Source organism: Oncorhynchus clarkii, chromosome 6 (genome assembly GCF_045791955.1).
Source record: "Oncorhynchus clarkii lewisi isolate Uvic-CL-2024 chromosome 6, UVic_Ocla_1.0, whole genome shotgun sequence".
NCBI lineage: Eukaryota > Metazoa > Chordata > Actinopteri > Salmoniformes > Salmonidae > Oncorhynchus > Oncorhynchus clarkii.
Genome location: NC_092152.1, coordinates 85,121,498 through 85,138,341, shown reverse-complemented (window position 1 = coordinate 85,138,341; position 16,844 = coordinate 85,121,498). Strand labels below are relative to the sequence as shown.

The following is a 16,844-nucleotide window of genomic DNA, read 5'->3' as shown; positions in this document are numbered from 1 at the left end:
TTACCTGCCGGCTGTGAAGCAGCTCCCATTGGCCGCTCCGAAGGTGGAGAAGACGACAAACACAGGGACTACCCACGACAGGGGGTACAGCACTCTGTCACCAAAAGTCTAAGGGGCACAAACAAGTCCCTCCGAGGAGACGGGGGGGGGGGGGGGGGGGACGACACAATAAATCAAATGTAATTGTTTGTTGTTGAAAGAATGTGTCTTGTTCTTGCTAAGGGAGATATGATGAGCCACGCCAATGGCTTCCTCTGTCTCCGCCCCTCTCTATCTCCATGGCGACCCTCTTACCACAGCAACAGCGGGAGACTGCAGTAGTTCCGTAGCGGTCATGGCGCTGAAGTAGGCAATGTTGACCAGCACATAGCACACAGACACCAAAGGAATACCAATGATAATGGCCAGGGGAAGGTTTCTGTTAGAGATATATATATAGAGAGATAGAGAGTGTTATTGTGAGATAGAGAGAGAGAGATACAGTGCCTTGCGAAAGTATTCGGCCCCCTTGAACTTTGCGACCTTTTGCCACATTTCAGGCTTCAAACATGAAGATATAAAACTATTTTTTTGTGAAGAATCAACAACAAGTGGGACACAATCATGAAGTGGAACGACATTTATTGGATATTTCAAACTTTTTTAACAAATCAAAAACTGAAAAATTGGGCGTGCAAAATTATTCAGCCCCCTTAAGTTAATACTTTGTAGCGCCACCTTTTGCTGCGATTACAGCTGTAAGTCGCTTGGGGTATGTCTCTATCAGTTTTGCACATTGAGAGACTGAACTTTTTTACCATTCCTCCTTGCAAAACAGCTCCAGCTCAGTGAGGTTGGATGGAGAGCATTTGTGAACAGCAGTTTTCAGTTCTTTCCAAAGATTCTCGATTGGATTCAGGTCTGGACTTTGACTTGGCCATTCTAACACCTGGATATGTTTATTTTTGAACCATTCCATTGCAGATTTTGCTTTATGTTTTTGATCATTGTCTTGTTGGAAGACAAATCTCCGTCCCAGTCTCAAGTCTTTTGCAGACTCCATCAGGTTTTCTTCCAGAATGGTCCTGTATTTGGCTCCATCCATCTTCCCATCAATTTTAACCATCTTCCCTGTCCCTGCTGAAGAAAAGCAGGCCCAAACCATGATGCTGCCACCACCATGTTTGACAGTGGGGATGGTGTTTTCAGGGTGATGAGCTGTGTTGCTTTTACGCCAAACATAACGTTTTGCATTGTTGCCAAAAAGTTCAATTTTGGTTTCATCTGACTAGAGCACCTTCTTCCACATGTTTGGTGTGTCTCCCAGGTGGCTTGTGGCAAACTTTAAACAACACTTTTTATGGATATCTTTAAGAAATGGCTTTCTTCTTGCCACTCTTCCATAAAGGCCAGATTTGTGCAATATACGACTGATTGTTGTCCTATGGACAGAGTCTCCCACCTCAGCTGTAGATCTCTGCAGTTCATCCAGAGTGATCATGGGCCTCTTGGCTGCATCTCTGATCAGTCTTCTCCTTGTATGAGCTGAAAGTTTAGAGGGACGGCCAGGTCTTGGTAGATTTGCAGTGGTCTGATACTCCTTCCATTTCAATATTATCGCTTGCACAGTGCTCCTTGGGATGTTTAAAGCTTGGGAAATCTTTTTGTATCCAAATCCGGCTTTAAACTTCTTCACAACAGTATCTCGGACCTGCCTGGTGTGTTCCTTGTTCTTCATGATGCTCTCTGCGCTTTTGACGGACATCTGAGACTATCACAGTGCAGGTGCATTTATACGGAGACTTGATTACACACAGGTGGATTGTATTTATCATCATTAGTCATTTAGGTCAACATTGGATCATTCAGAGATCCTCACTGAACTTCTGGAGAGAGTTTGCTGCACTGAAAGTAAAAGGGCTGAATAATTTTGCACGCCCAATTTTTCAGTTTTTGATTTGTTAAAAAAGTTTGAAATATCCAATAAATGTCGTTCCACTTCATGATTGTGTCCCACTTGTTGTTGATTCTTCACAAAAAAATACAGTTTTATATCTTTATGTTTGAAGCCTGAAATGTGGCAAAAGGTCGCAAAGTTCAAGGGGGCCGAATACTTTCGCAAGGCACTGTATATATAGAGAGTGTTAGTGTGAGATAGACAGACTACAACCAACACATGTTACACAGAGACCAATGTTAGTGGATTATGTAGCACACAGACAGAGACAGAGAGTTGATTAAACTCTTGTCTCCCTAACAGGAAAGCAGGTGGCGTGTGAATGCCAAGGGAACTCAGGCTTCCCCGAAAATCAGACCAATAAAACAAATACAATCATTAAAGCAATTTATCTGTGGATGAATCAATTGAAGTGGCTGAATCAATTGAAGTGGCTGAATCAATTCTTAAGTGGCTGAATCAAACATTCTCAGAACCTCAAGTGGCTGAATCTATCTCATCAGAGAAATCATAAGAGCGAGGGAAACAGCGCCCCTCTGTCTCAGTATGTGTAGCAGATGTATCTGATGCTGTCTGGCCAAAATGAGTATGACATGTTACCGCAGAAGCATTTGATTGATTGATGCCAGCGAGCATTTGACTTCCTTTGATATTTTTTTAAATAAAATAATTAACCAATCAGCATTGAGATGAGCTCAACTGTGGAAAGTCCTGGTGCAGCAAAACCACCCCACAAGGGAGGCCACTTTGGATTTGGCTTCACACCAATCAAATCACATCCTAGGCAAAACGTCATCATTGTCAGAAAAACTTGTTCGTTTCTGGTCTGCTTGTGTTGATGTCCTGCAGTAGCTAGCTAGCTAAATCAGTCCTTTCCTAAACCATGGATAGATGGACACGGAGATTTAGACTTGTTGTTTTTACTCAATTCTCTGTACAGGCCAAAGATGATAACAGAGTTCTGATCAAGCCATAAATTCACAGGTTGTGCCACTGGCCTGAGACGATGTTCAATATGTAGCCTAGATATAGTAGGCTCACGTTAACTAGCTAAATAACATAGCTGATTCATTGTTGCCCAGCGAGGAAGCTAGTCTAGTAAGTTTTTTAGCCAGGTAGCCTAGTCTACAAATTAAAAGCGTGTACTTCTCTCTGACAGAGTCAGACCTTGTTGCGAACATGAAAGAGAGGAGGATGGCACTGGTGTTCAACTAGTCTACAAATAGGGTGAGTCAACACGTTGTTTATACTTGAACACACAAGTACTATGGACAGCCACATGATATAGCTATGTTGATTGGACTAATTTGTTTAATGGCTTTTAAACTGTCTTGGCTTCCTCAGTGATATTACCCACTCTTGGCTTCCCCAGTGATATTACCCACGCTTGGCTTCCTCAGTGATATTACCCACGCTTGGCTTCCTCAGTGATATTACCCACGCACTGCTACTAGTGAGCAGTATATGATGCACTCACTGCACTGGTAGTCACTTTAGAGTCTCTGATGAATGACAGTGGAAATCCAGTCTAAGTAAGTTTGCATCCCAATGGCACCCTGTTCCTTACATAGTGCACTACTATTGACCAGGGCCCATAGGGTAAAGGGTGCACTACTATTGACCAGGGCCCATAGGGTAAAGGGTGCACTACTGTTGACCAGGGCCCATCGTGGACGCACCCTAAATGTCAGCTGTATGGACACTCACCTGTATGGGTTTTCCAGCTCCTCTGTTATAAAGTTCAGCTGATTCCTGAGAGACAACACATGTTTATAGACCACGTATAAACAGGTTGGGTTGACATTCAAAACAGAAATCTCAAAACCATAAAACTGTTTTATTGAGGAAGTGATAAGAACCGAGAGATAGGATGCATCCCCAATGGTACCCAATCCCCTACTTAGTGGACTACTTTAGGGTAGAGCGCTATGGGTCCTGACTAGAGTGCTATGGGCCCTGACTAGAGCGCTATGGGCCCTGACTAGAGCGCTATGGGCCCTGACTAGAGCGCTATGGGCCCTGACTAGAGCGCTATGGGCCCTGACTAGAGCACTACGGGCCCCACTGACTAGAGCGCTACGGGGCCCCCTGACTAGAGCGCTATGGGCCCTGACTAGAGCGCTATGGGCCCTGACTAGAGCGTTATGGGCCCTGACTAGAGCGCTATGGGCCCTGACTAGAGCGCTATGGGCCCTGACTAGAGCGCTACGGGCCCCCCTGACTAGAGCGCTACGGACCCTGACTAGAGCGCTACGGGCCCCCCTGACTAGAGCGCTACGGGCCCCCCTGACTAGAGCGCTACGGACCCTGACTAGAGCGCTACGGGCCCCCTGACTAGAGCGCTACGGGCCCCCCTGACTAGAGCGCTACGGGCCCCCCTGACTAGAGCGCTACGGGCCCTCCTGATTAGAGCGCTATGGGCCCACCTGACTAGAGCGCTACGGGCCCCCCTGACTAGAGCGCTATGGGCCCTGACTAGAGCGCTACGGGCCCACCTGACTAGAGCGCTACGGGCCCCCCTGACTAGAGCGCTACGGGCCCTGACTAGAGCGCTACGGGCCCCCCTGACTAGAGCACTTTGGGCCCCCCTGACTAGAGCGCTACGGGCCCCCCTGACTAGAGCGCTACGGACCCTGACTAGAGCACTTTGGGCCCCCCTGACTAGAGCACTTTGGGCCCCCCTGACTAGAGCGGTACGGGCCCTGACTAGAGCACTACGGACCCTGACTAGAGCACTTTGGGCCCCCCTGACTAGAGCGCTACGGGCCCCCCTGACTAGAGCGCTACGGATCCTGACTAGAGCGCTACGGGCCCCCTGACTAGAGCGCTACGGGCCCCCCTAACTAGAGCGCTACGGGCCCCCCTGACTAGAGCGCTACGGGCCCCCCTGACTAGAGCACTACGGGCCCCCCTGACTAGAGCGCTATGGGCCCACCTGACTAGAGCGCTACGGGCCCTGACTAGAGCACTTTGGGCCCCCCTGACTAGAGCACTTTGGGCCCCCCTGACTAGAGCGCTACGGGCCCACCTGACTAGAGCGCTACGGGCCCTGACTAGAGCACTTTGGGCCCCCCTGACTAGAGCACTTTGGGCCCCCCTGACTAGAGCGCTACGGGCCCACCTGACTAGAGCGCTACGGGCCCTGACTAGAGCACTTTGGGCCCCCCTGACTAGAGCGCTACGGGCCCCCTGACTAGAGCGCTACGGGCCCACCTGACTAGAGCGCTACGGGCCCTGACTAGAGCACTTTGGGCCCCCTGACTAGAGCGCTACGGGCCCCCTGACTAGAGCGCTACGGGCCCCCCTGACTAGAGTGCTACGGACCCTGACTAGAGCACTTTGGGCCCCCCTGACTAGAGCGCTACGGGCCCCCTGACTAGAGCGCTACGGGCCCCCTGACTAGAGCGCTACGGGCCCCCCTAACTAGAGCGCTACGGGCCCCCCTGACTAGAGCGCTACGGGCCCTCCTGACTAGAGCGCTACGGGCCCTGACTAGAGCACTTTGGGCCCCCCTGACTAGAGCACTTTGGACCCCCCTGACTAGAGCGGTACGGGCCCTGGTCAAAAGTATTGACCTATATAGGAAGTAGGGTGCCATTTGGGATGCAGATGTAGTCTTACCACCCATCGTAGGCCCAGAGCCCGTTGTAAAACGCCAGTCCAATGGATCCAAAGGAGGTTGAGGCTCCTTCAAATGTGTTGGACAGATTCTCAGTGTTTCCTGGGCACAAACGTGACAGTATATACATTTTAATATTCATACTTCTGACCAGGGCCCATAGGGTGTACCCAAAAGTAGTACACTACGGAGTGATATTTGAAACTTCCGCATGATAACACAGGGTGGGTACTGGAATAAATGGCAAAGTTTTCATCCCAAATGGTACCCTATTCTATACAGAAGTGTCCTACTTTTGACCAGGATCCATAGGGCTCTGAGGGATATATACTGGGCGGCAGGATAGCCTAGCGATTAGAGCGTTGGACTAGTAACCGAACGGTTGCAAGAAAACATGTTGTTCTGCCCCTGAACAACGCAGCTGTGCACTGTTCCTAAGCCGTCATTGAAAATAAGAATTTGTTCTTAACTGACTTACCTAGTTAAATAAAGGTAAAATACAATTAAAATCAATATACGACTCTGAGGGATCTGTAGGGCTCTGAGGGATGTCTGGGATCTACAGTATAAGGCTCTGAGGGTTCTATAGCGATCTGAGGGCTCTGATAAATCTGAGGGATGTATAGGGCTCTGGGGTATCCGTTGGCATCTATAGGGCTATGGGCGATCCGTAGGGCTCTGGGGGATCTGAGGCATGTATAGAGCTCTGATGGATCTATTGGGCTCTAATGGATCTATAGGGCTCAGAGATCTGAGGGAAGTATAGGGCTCTGAGGGATGTATAGGGGTCCGTAGGGCTCTGGGAGATCCGTAGGGATCTGAGGGATCCATAGGGATCTGAGGGATCTGTCGGGCTCTGAGGGATCTGTCGGGCTCTGGGGGATCCGTCGGGCTCTGAGGGATCCATAGGGCTATGTGGGATCCATTGGGCTCTGGGGATCTATTGGGCTCTGGGGGATCTATTGGGCTCTGGGGGATCTATTGGGCTCTGGGGGATCCATTCTGATCCGGTGAATCTATAGGGCTCCGATGGATCTATAGGACTCTGATATCTGAGGGATGTATAGGGCTCTGGGGGATCCGTAGTGCTTTGAAGAATGTATAGGGCTTAGAGATCTGAGGGATGTATATTCCTTTGATGGATCTGTAATGCTCTGTGAGATCCGTAGCGCTCTGGGGGAGTCGTAGGGCTACGATAGATCTGTAGGGCTCTGGGGGATCTACAGTATGGGGCTCTAGGGGATCTACAGTATAGGGCTCTGAGGGATCTACAGCGTATGGCTCTGGGAGATCTGTAGGATTCTGGGGGATCTGTAGGGCTCTGGGCGATCTACATTGTAGGGCTCTGGGGGATCGACAGTGTAAGGCTCAGAAGGATCTGTAGGGCTCAGATGGATATGTATGGCTCAGATGGATCTGTCGGGCTCAGATGGATCTGTTGGGCTCTGAGGGATCAATTGCGCTCTGGGGGATCTATCGGGCTCTGGGGTATCCATAGGGCTCTGGGGGATCTATCAGGCTCTGGGGGATCCATAGGGCTCTGGGGGAACGACTGGTTGAATCCAGTCTCCTGTCTACAGACCAGTAGCCTGGTGGGACCAGTCTCCTTTCTACAGACCAGTAGCCTGGTGGAATCCAGTCTCCTGTCTACAGACCAGTAGCCTGGTGGGACCAGTCTCCTGTCTACAGACCAGTAGCCTGGTGGAATCCAGTCTCCTGTGTACAGACCAGTAGCCTGGTGGGACCAGTCTTCTGTCTACAGACCAGTAGCCTGTTCTATAGTGTTCTACCCTATTCCCCTATATTTGCCATGCAAATGAACTGAATCGCCAAAATAACATTTCCACTGCGTTTCAGTCCTGCCACAGAAGGACCAGCTTACATCATGTCAGTATTTCTCTCATTAACACAGGTGTGAGTGTTGACAAGGCTGGAGATCACTCTGTCATGATGATTGAGTTCGAATATCAGAATTTTAAGCTTCAAAAGGAAGGTGGTGCTTGGAATCATTGTTCATCCTCTGTCAACCATGGTTACCTGCAAGGAAACACGTGCCGTCTTCATTGCTTTGCACAAAAAGGGCTTCACAGGCAAGGATATTACTGCCAGTAAGATTGCACCTAAATCAACCATTTATTAGATCATCAAGAACATCAAGGAGAGCGGTCCAATTGTTGTGAAGAAGGCTTCAGGGCACCCAAAAAGTCCAGCAAGCGCCAGAACCGTCTCCTAAAATTGATTCAGCTGCAGGATCTGGGCACCACCAGTACAGAGCTTGCTCAGGAATGGCAGCAGGCAGGTGTGAATGCATCTACACGCACAGTGAGGCGAAGACTTTTGGAGGATGGCCTGGTGTCAAGAAGGGCAGCAACGAAGCCACTTTTCTCCAGGAAAAACATCAGGGACAAACTGATATTCTGCAAAAGGTACAGGGATTGGACTGCTGATGACTGGGGTAAAGTCATTTTCTCTGATGAATCCCCTTTCCGATTGTTTGGGGCATCCGGAAAAAGCTTGAGCGCTACCATCAGCGCTACCATCAGTCCTGTGTCATGCCAACAGTAAAGCATCCTGAGACCATTCATGTGTGGGGTTGCTTCTCAGCCGAGGGAGTGGGCTCACTCACAATTTTGCCTAAGAACACAGCCATGAATAAAGAATGGTACCTACACATCCTCTGAGAGCAACTTCTCCCAACCATCCAGAACAGTTTGGTGACTAACCATACCTTTTCTAGCATGATGGACACCCTTCCATAAGGCAAAAGTGATAACTAAGTGTCTCGGGCAACAAAACATCAATATTTTGGGTCCATGGCCAGGAAACTCCCCAGACCATAATCCCAATTGTGGTCAATCTTTAAGAGGCGGGTGGACAAACCAAAACCCACAAATTCTGACAAACTCCAAGCATTGATTATGAAAGAATGGCTGCCATCAGTCAGGATGTGGCCCAGACGTTAATTGACAGCATGCCAGGGCAGATTGTAGAGGTCTTGAAAAAGAAGGGTCAACACTGCAAATATTGACTCTTTGCATCAACTTCATGTAATTGTCAATAAAATCCTTTGACACTTATGAAATGCTTGTAATTATACTTCAGTATTCCATAGTAACGTCTGACAATATTATCTAAAGACACTGAAGCAGCAAACTTTGTGAAAAATAATATTTGTTTAATTGTCAAAACTTTTGGCCATGACTGTACTATATAGGGAATAGGGTCCCATAGGGCTCTGGTCTAAAGGAGTGCACTATATAGGGAATAGGGCTCTGGTCTAAAGGAGTGCACTATATAGGGAATAGGGCTCTGGTCTAAAGTAGTGCACTATATATAGGGAATAGGGTGCCATAGGGCTCTGGTCTAAAGTAGTGCACTATATAGGAAATAGGGTGCCATAGGGCTCTGGTCTAAAGTAGTGCACTATATAGGGAATAGGGCTCTGGTCTAAAGTAGTGCACTATATATAGGGAATAGGGTGTCATAGGGCTCTGGTCTAAAGTAGTGCACTATATAGGGAATAGGGTGTCATTTGGCAGGCAGACAGAATGTGTAAAGTACCAACCTTGTGCCAAGAGGACGATGCCCGCCACTATGATGACCAGGATGATGAGAAGCTTGGCTGCAGTGAAGAAGTTCTGGACATAGCTGGCTAGCTTCACACTGAGACAGTTCACCAACACTATCATAACTGTAGGGGGAGGAAGGGGAGGAAGGAGAGGAGGAATATTTTATTAATCCATTCGAGACAGAAGTTGGTCTTCTGCTGTAGCCAAGCCCTCCGACACACACACACACACACACACACACACACACACACACACACATACACACCCACACACACACACACACGAGGCTGGAACAATGGGCAGTACAGAACTAGTGTACTGCTAGTGTAGTGACTTGGGATCAGTTTAGGGGTTGAAAGCCTGGTGAGCAGTCTAGGGGTTAAGAGCCTTGCTCAAGTGAACAACAACAGTTGATGGTATCTAGGAGGAGGAGCAGGAGGCGGAGGAGGCGGGAGGAAGAGAAGGAGGAGGAGGAGAAAAGGGGAAGAGGAGGAGGAGGAGAACACAAGGCAGGAAGAGGACGGTGGGGGCCAAGTCATGACTTTTTAAAATTAATCTTTACTCGATTCCAGGCATCCTCTCTTCTCAAAAGGCATTGGAGAAGAAGGTCAGAGGGGAGGGACCTTGGATCTTCTCCTCCAATATGATTGGAAAGAAAATTGAGATAGAGCCATGGTTTTAATTAAGTCCATTCAGGAAGTGCATGCCAATTGTTTTCTATTGGGATTTTTCATAATTATAGAACTATTTACACTCACATATGCACGCTGCAGCCAGGCACTTGGTGACCACAATGGGAGGAGTGCATCCTGGGTAGAACGGCGTGGAGGCATACTCTGCGAAGCTCAGGGCGATGATGGCGAAGGAGGAGGGCTTTAGGACCATGATGGTGCTCCATGAGTAGAGGTAGGCCATCACTGACCCAAAGGCCTCCATCAGGTATGGGTATTCCCCTCCAGACTTAGTGATCATGGTGCCCAGCTCCGCGTAGCACAGTGCCCCTGCAGGCAGACAGGCAGGCTCAGAGACAGGCAGTTAGCTGACACTAGTCCTGCTTCAGGGGATTTCCTTCAAGGGATTTCCTTTCACATGGTTGTCTAGGTCTTAATTGACTAGTTAGGAACTCACCTGGTTGTCTAGGTCTTAATTGATCAATCAAATCAAATGTTATTAGTCACATGCAGTGAAATCTTTACTTACGAGCCCCTAACCGACAGTGCAGTTAAAAAAAAATGGTGTGGAGAGGGGGATCAATGTGGATAGTCTGGGTAGCCATTTGACTAGATGTTCAGGAGTCTTATGGCTTGAGAGTAGAAGCTGTTTAGAAGCCTCTTGGACCTAGACTTGGTGCTCCGGTACCGCTTGCCATGTGATAGCAAAGAGAACAGTCTATGACTAGGGTGGCTGGAGTCTTCAACAATTTTCAGGGCCTTCTTCTGACACCGCCTGGTATAGAGGTCCTGGATGGCAGGAAGCTTGGCCCCAGTGATGTACTGGGCCGTTCGCACTACCCTCTGTACCAGGCAGTGATGCAACCAGCATTGATGCTCTTGATGGTGCAGATGTAGAAATTTTTGAGGATCTGAGGACCCATGCCAAATCTTTTCTGTCCACTGAGGGGGAATGGATTTTTTTGTGCCCGCCTCACGACGGTCATGGTGTACTTGGACCATGTTAGTTTGTTGGTGATGTGGACGCCAAGGAACTTGAAGCTCTCAACCTGTTCAACTGCAGCCCCGTCGATGAGAATGGGGGCATGCTCGGTCCTCTTTTTCCTGTAGTCCACAATCATCTCCATCTCCTTGATTACGCTAAGGGAGAGGTTGTTGTCCTGGCACCACACGGCCAGGTCTCTGACTTCCTCCCTGTCTCGTTGTTGTCAGTGATCAGGCCTACCACTGTCGTGTCATCGGCAAACGTAATGATGGTGTTGGAGTTGTGCCTGGCCATTCAGTCATGAGTGAACAGGGAATACAGGAGGGGGCTGAGCACGCACCCCTGAGGCTCCCCTGTGTTGAGGATCAGCGTGGCGGATGTATTGTTACCTGCCCTTACCACCTGGGGGGCGGCCCGTCAGGAAGTGCAGGATCCAGTTGCAAAGGGAGGTGTTTAGTCCCAGGGTCCTTAGCTTATTGATGAGCTTCGAGGGCACTATGGTGTTGAACGCTGAGCTGTAGTCAATGAATAGCATTCCCACATAGGTTGTTTCTATTGTCCAGGTGGGAAAGGGCAGTGTGGAGTGCAATAGAGACGGCATCATCTGTGGATCTGTTGGGGCGGTATGGAAATTGGAGTGGGTCTAGAGTTTCTGGGATGATGTGATGATGGTTGATGTGATCCATGACCAACTTTTCAAATAACTTCATGGCTACAGATGTGAGTGCTATGGGTCTGTAGTCATTGAGGCAGGTTACCTTAGTGTTCTTGGGCACAGGCACTATGGTGGTCTGCTTAAAACATGTTGGTATTACAGACTCGGACAGGGAGAGGTTGAAAATGTCAGTGAAGACACTTACTAGTTGATCAGCGCATTCTCGCAGTACACGTCCTGGTAGTCCATCTGGCCCTGTGGCCAAGTGAATGTTGACCTGTCTAAAGGTCTTACTCACATCAGCTGCGAAGAGCGTGATCACACAGTCTTCCAGTATAGCTGGTGCTCGCATGCATGTTTCAGTGTTATTTACCTCGAAGCGAGCATAGAAGTAGTTTAGCTTGTCCGGTAGGCTTGTGTCACTGGGCAGCTCTCGGCTGTGCTTCCCTTTGTAGTCTGTCATGGTTTGCAGGCCCTGCAGGATTTCTTCTAAGTCCCACTCCTTGAAAGCGGCAGCTCTACCCTTTAGCTCAGTGCGGATGTTGCCTGTAATTCTTGGTTTCTGGTTGGGGTATGTACGTTGACTTGGCTTTCGAAAACCTTAGAAAGACAGGGTAGGATAGATATAAGTCTGTAGCAGTTTGGGTCTAGAGTGTCACCCCCTTTGAAGAGGGGGATGACCGCGGCAGCTTTCCAATCTTTGGGAGGTTGAACAGGCTAGTAAAAGGGGTTGCAACAAATTCGGCAGATCATTTTAGAAAGAGAGGGTCCAGATTGTCTAGCCCGGCTGATTTGTAGGGGTCCAGATTTTGCAGCTCTTTCAGAACATCAGCTATCTGGATTTGGGTAAAGGAGAAATGGTGGGGGCTTTGGCGGGGTGCTGTGGAGGGTGCCGGGGAGTTGACCGGGGTAGGGGTAGCCATGTGGAAAGCATGGCCAGCCGTAGAAAAATGCTTATTGAAATTCTCAAATATGGTGGATTTATCAGTGGTGACAGTGTTTCCTAGCCTCAGAGCAGTGGGCAGCTGGGAGGAGGTGCTCTTATTCTCCATGGACTTTACAGTGTCCCAGAACATTTTTGAGTTGGTACTACAGGATGCAAATTTCTGTTTGAAAAAGCTTGCCATAGCTTTTCTGACTGCCTGTGTATATTTGTTCCTAACAAATTAATTCATAATTAATAACTCAGCAGGGTTCATGTTAGTTGCACTATGTCCATGTTTCTGTTTACTGGTTTGGGGGGATTGAACACACTGACACAATCCTTCTCACAGTCAGTATGCCTCCCAAAGGGAACCCTATTCCCTATATAGTGCACTACTTTAGACCAGAGCCCTATGGCACCCTATTCCCTATATTGGGCACTACTTTAGACCAGAGCCCTATGGCACCCTATTCCCTATATAGTGCACTACTTTAGACCAGAGCCCTATGGCACCCTATTCCCTATATATAGTGCACTACTTTAGACCAGAGCCCTATGGCACCCTATTCCCTAAATATAGTGCACAACTTTAGACCAGGACCCTATGGGGGACCACGACCCATAGGGTTAGGGTGCCATAGGGATGCAGTTCCAGTTCTTCTCACACGGAGCCCTTCTCACTTGGTCATTCCTGATTTAGGAGATTCCTATCATTCTTTCCGACCACTAGTGACTGGTTAGAGATTACCCAGGATAGGGTTAATCAGGTAATCTATCTCAGTTTATGGTGTCATTTAGTGTCTGGTTAGAGATTACCCAGGATAGGGTTAATCTGGTAATCTATCTCAGTTTATGGAGTCATTTAGGTTCTGGTTAGAGATTACCCAGGTCAGATCAGGTAATGTGTGTGTCCTCACCCAGTGTAGCCTGTGTGTGTGTGTGTGTCTCCTCACCCAGTGTAGCCTGTGTGTGTGTCTCCTCACCCAGTGTAGCCTGTGTGTGTCTGTCTCCTCACCCAGTGTAGCCTGTGTGTGTGTCCTCACCCAGTGTAGCCTGTGTGTGTGTCCTCACCCACTGTAGCCTGTGTGTGTGTGTCCTCACCCAGTGTAGCCTGTGTGTGTCTCCTCACCCAGTGTAGCCTGTGTCTGTCTCCTCACCCAGTGTAGTCTGTGTGTGTGTCCTCACCCACTGTAGCCTGTGTGTGTGTGTCCTCACCCAGTGTAGTCTGTGTGTGTCTGTCTCCTCACCCAGTGTAGCCTGTGTGTGTGTCCTGTCTCCTCACCCAGTGTAGCCTGTGTGTGTGTCCTCACCCAGTGTAGCCTGTGTGTGTGTGTCTCCTCACCCAGTGTAGCCTGTGTGTGTCTCCTCACCCAGTGTAGCCTGTGTGTGTGTCCTCACCCAGTGTAGCCTGTGTGTGTCTGTCTCCTCACCCAGTGTAGCCTGTGTGTGTCTCCTCACCCAGTGTAGCCTGTGTGTGTGTGTCTCCTCACCCAGTGTAGTCTGTGTGTGTGTCTGTCTCCTCACCCAGTGTAGCCTGTGTGTGTCTCCTCACCCAGTGTAGCCTGTGTGTGTCTCCTCACCCAGTGTAGCCTGTGTCTGTCTCCTCACCCAGTGTAGCCTGTGTGTGTCTGTCTCCTCACCCAGTGTAGCCTGTGTGTGTCTCCTCACCCAGTGTAGCCTGTGTGTGTCTCCTCACCCAGTGTAGCCTGTGTGTGTCTGTCTCCTCACCCAGTGTAGCCTGTGTGTGTCTGTCTCCTCACCCAGTGTAGCTAGCACCCCGCAGGCGGCCCAGACACACAGACAAGGTCCTACGGCTCCCGTTTCCAGCAGCACTGCCTTAGGGGAGACGAAGATGCCGGAGCCGATCATGGTTCCTACGATCAGACAGATCCCACTCAAAAGGCCCACCTGCAGAGAGAGACAGGAAGTGGTTATGACAACTTCCCGAGAGGGTGATACAGGCGGTAGAACCAGCGATTAAACCCCCGTCTCCTGTTGGGGAGCTTTGTGTATGTGAATGTTTTACCACTCAACCATGTGTCTTAAGGTGTACATTTTGTTTTGTATTACTGTCTACGTTAAGTTCATGTAGTCTGTTTATTTCCATTATTGCATTTTGTGTTATTGTTCAATATATATATATTATTTTTATGGAATAAAATATGTCCTGTCTCACCACTCAATCAATGACTGACAGGCCCATGATAGTGTTTATAAACACAGTGTAGTGTGAGTTAGTGAGTAGTTAACTCAATGAGTCCCACTGTCAGGCCGGCGTGTTTTAGGACTTCTGGTTAACTCAATGAGTCCCACTGTCAGGCCGGCGTGATTTAGGACTTCTGGTTAACTCAATGAGTCCCACTGTCAGGCCGGCGTGATTTAGGACTTCTGGTTAACTCAATGAGTCCCACTGTCGTGATTTAGGACTTCTGGTTAACTCAATGAGTCCCACTGTCAGGCCGGCGTGATTTAGGACTTCTGGTTAACTCAATGAGTCCCACTGTCAGGCCGGCGTGATTTAGGACTTCTGGTTAACTCAATGAGTCCCACTGTCAGGCCGGCGTGATTTAGGACTTCTGGTTAACTCAATGAGTCCCACTGTCGTGATTTAGGACTTCTGGTTAACTCAATGAGTCCCACTGTCAGGCCGTCGTGATTTAGGACTTCTGGTTAACTCAATGAGTCCCACTGTCAGGCCGGCGTGATTTAGGACTTCTAGTTAACTCAATGAGTCCCACTGTCAGGCCGGCGTGATTTAGGACTTCTGGTTAACTCAATGAGTCCCACTGTCAGGCCGGCGTGATTTAGGACTTCTGGTTAACTCAATGAGTCCCACTGTCGTGATTTAGGACTTCTGGTTAACTCAATGAGTCCCACTGTCAGGCCGGCGTGATTTAGGACTTCTGGTTAACTCAATGAGTCCCACTGTCAGGCCGGCGTGATTTAGGACTTCTAGTTAACTCAATGAGTCCCACTGTCAGGCCGGCGTGATTTAGGACTTCTGGTTAACTCAATGAGTCCCACTGTCAGGCCGGCGTGATTTAGGACTTCTGGTTAACTCAATGAGTCCCACTGTCAGGCCGGCGTGTTTTAGGACTTCTGGTTAACTCAATGAGTCCCACTGTCGTGATTTAGGACTTCTGGTTAACTCAATGAGTCCCACTGTCAGGCCGGCGTGATTTAGGACTTCTGGTTAACTCAATGAGTCCCACTGTCAGGCCGGCGTGATTTAGGACTTCTGGTTAACTCAATGAGTCCCACTGTCGTGATTTAGGACTTCTGGTTAACTCAATGAGTCCCACTGTCAGGCCGGCGTGATTTAGGACTTCTGGTTAACTCAATGAGTCCCACTGTCAGGCCGGCGTGATTTAGGACTTCTGGTTAACTCAATGAGTCCCACTGTCAGGCCGGCGTGATTTAGGACTTCTGGTTAACTCAATGAGTCCCACTGTCAGGCCGGCGTGTTTTAGGACTTCTGGTTAACTCAATGAGTCCCACTGTCGTGATTTAGGACTTCTGGTTAACTCAATGAGTCCCACTGTCAGGCCGGCGTGATTTAGGACTTCTGGTTAACTCAATGAGTCCCACTGTCAGGCCGGCGTGATTTAGGACTTCTGGTTAACTCAATGAGTCCCACTGTCAGGCCGGCGTGATTTAGGACTTCTGGTTAACTCAATGAGTCCCACTGTCAGGCCGGCGTGATTTAGGACTTCTGGTTAACTCAATGAGTCCCACTGTCAGGCCGGCGTGATTTAGGACTTCTGGTTAACTCAATGAGTCCCACTGTCGTGATTTAGGACTTCTGGTTAACTCAATGAGTCCCACTGTCAGGCCGGCGTGATTTAGGACTTCTGGTTAGCTCAATGAGTCCCACTGTCGTGATTTAGGACTTCTGGTTAACTCAATGAGTCCCACTGTCGTGATTTAGGACTTCTGGTTAACTCAATGAGTCCCACTGTCAGGCCGGCGTGATTTAGGACTTCTAGTTAACTCAATGAGTCCCACTGTCAGGCCGGCGTGATTTAGGACTTCTGGTTAACTCAATGAGTCCCATTGTCGTGATTTAGGACTTCTGGTTAACTCAATGAGTCCCACTGTCAGGCCGGCGTGATTTAGGACTTCTGGTTAACTCAATGAGTCCCACTGTCGTGATTTAGGACTTCTGGTTAACTCAATGAGTCCCACTGTCAGGCCGGCGTGATTTAGGACTTCTGGTTAACTCAATGAGTCCCACTGTCAGGCCGGCGTGATTTAGGACTTCTGGTTAACTCAATGAGTCCCACTGTCAGGCCGGCGTGATTTAGGACTTCTGAACCCCTTTTAAACATGCTGTGTTTCTTCTGAGTCCGTAGATACCAACCATTTGTCTGTGTGTTAACGGGGAAGGAGCTAGAGGGGGGTTTTTAAGACAAGCAAAGGTCCCCAAAGGTCACAGGGGACGTATTTTTTACAGAATCTATAGAGTCAGAATGACGCACACAAAA

General features: G+C 49.0%; 1 protein-coding gene across 1 annotated transcript in view; it reads right to left on the bottom strand.

The window, feature by feature from the left end:
• LOC139412461 (b(0,+)-type amino acid transporter 1-like) overlaps positions 1–16,844 on the bottom strand; it is a 44,573-nt gene that overhangs the window by 6,819 nt on the left and 20,910 nt on the right. Inside the window, exons 2-8 of the mRNA XM_071159248.1 lie at positions 14,121–14,268; positions 9,883–10,125; positions 9,121–9,246; positions 5,558–5,657; positions 3,644–3,688; positions 295–418; positions 5–108 (exon numbers count right to left, since the gene is read on the bottom strand). Coding sequence (XP_071015349.1) covers positions 5–108; positions 295–418; positions 3,644–3,688; positions 5,558–5,657; positions 9,121–9,246; positions 9,883–10,125; positions 14,121–14,268 — 890 coding nt within the window. The remainder of the gene's footprint in view (positions 1–4; positions 109–294; positions 419–3,643; positions 3,689–5,557; positions 5,658–9,120; positions 9,247–9,882; positions 10,126–14,120; positions 14,269–16,844) is intronic.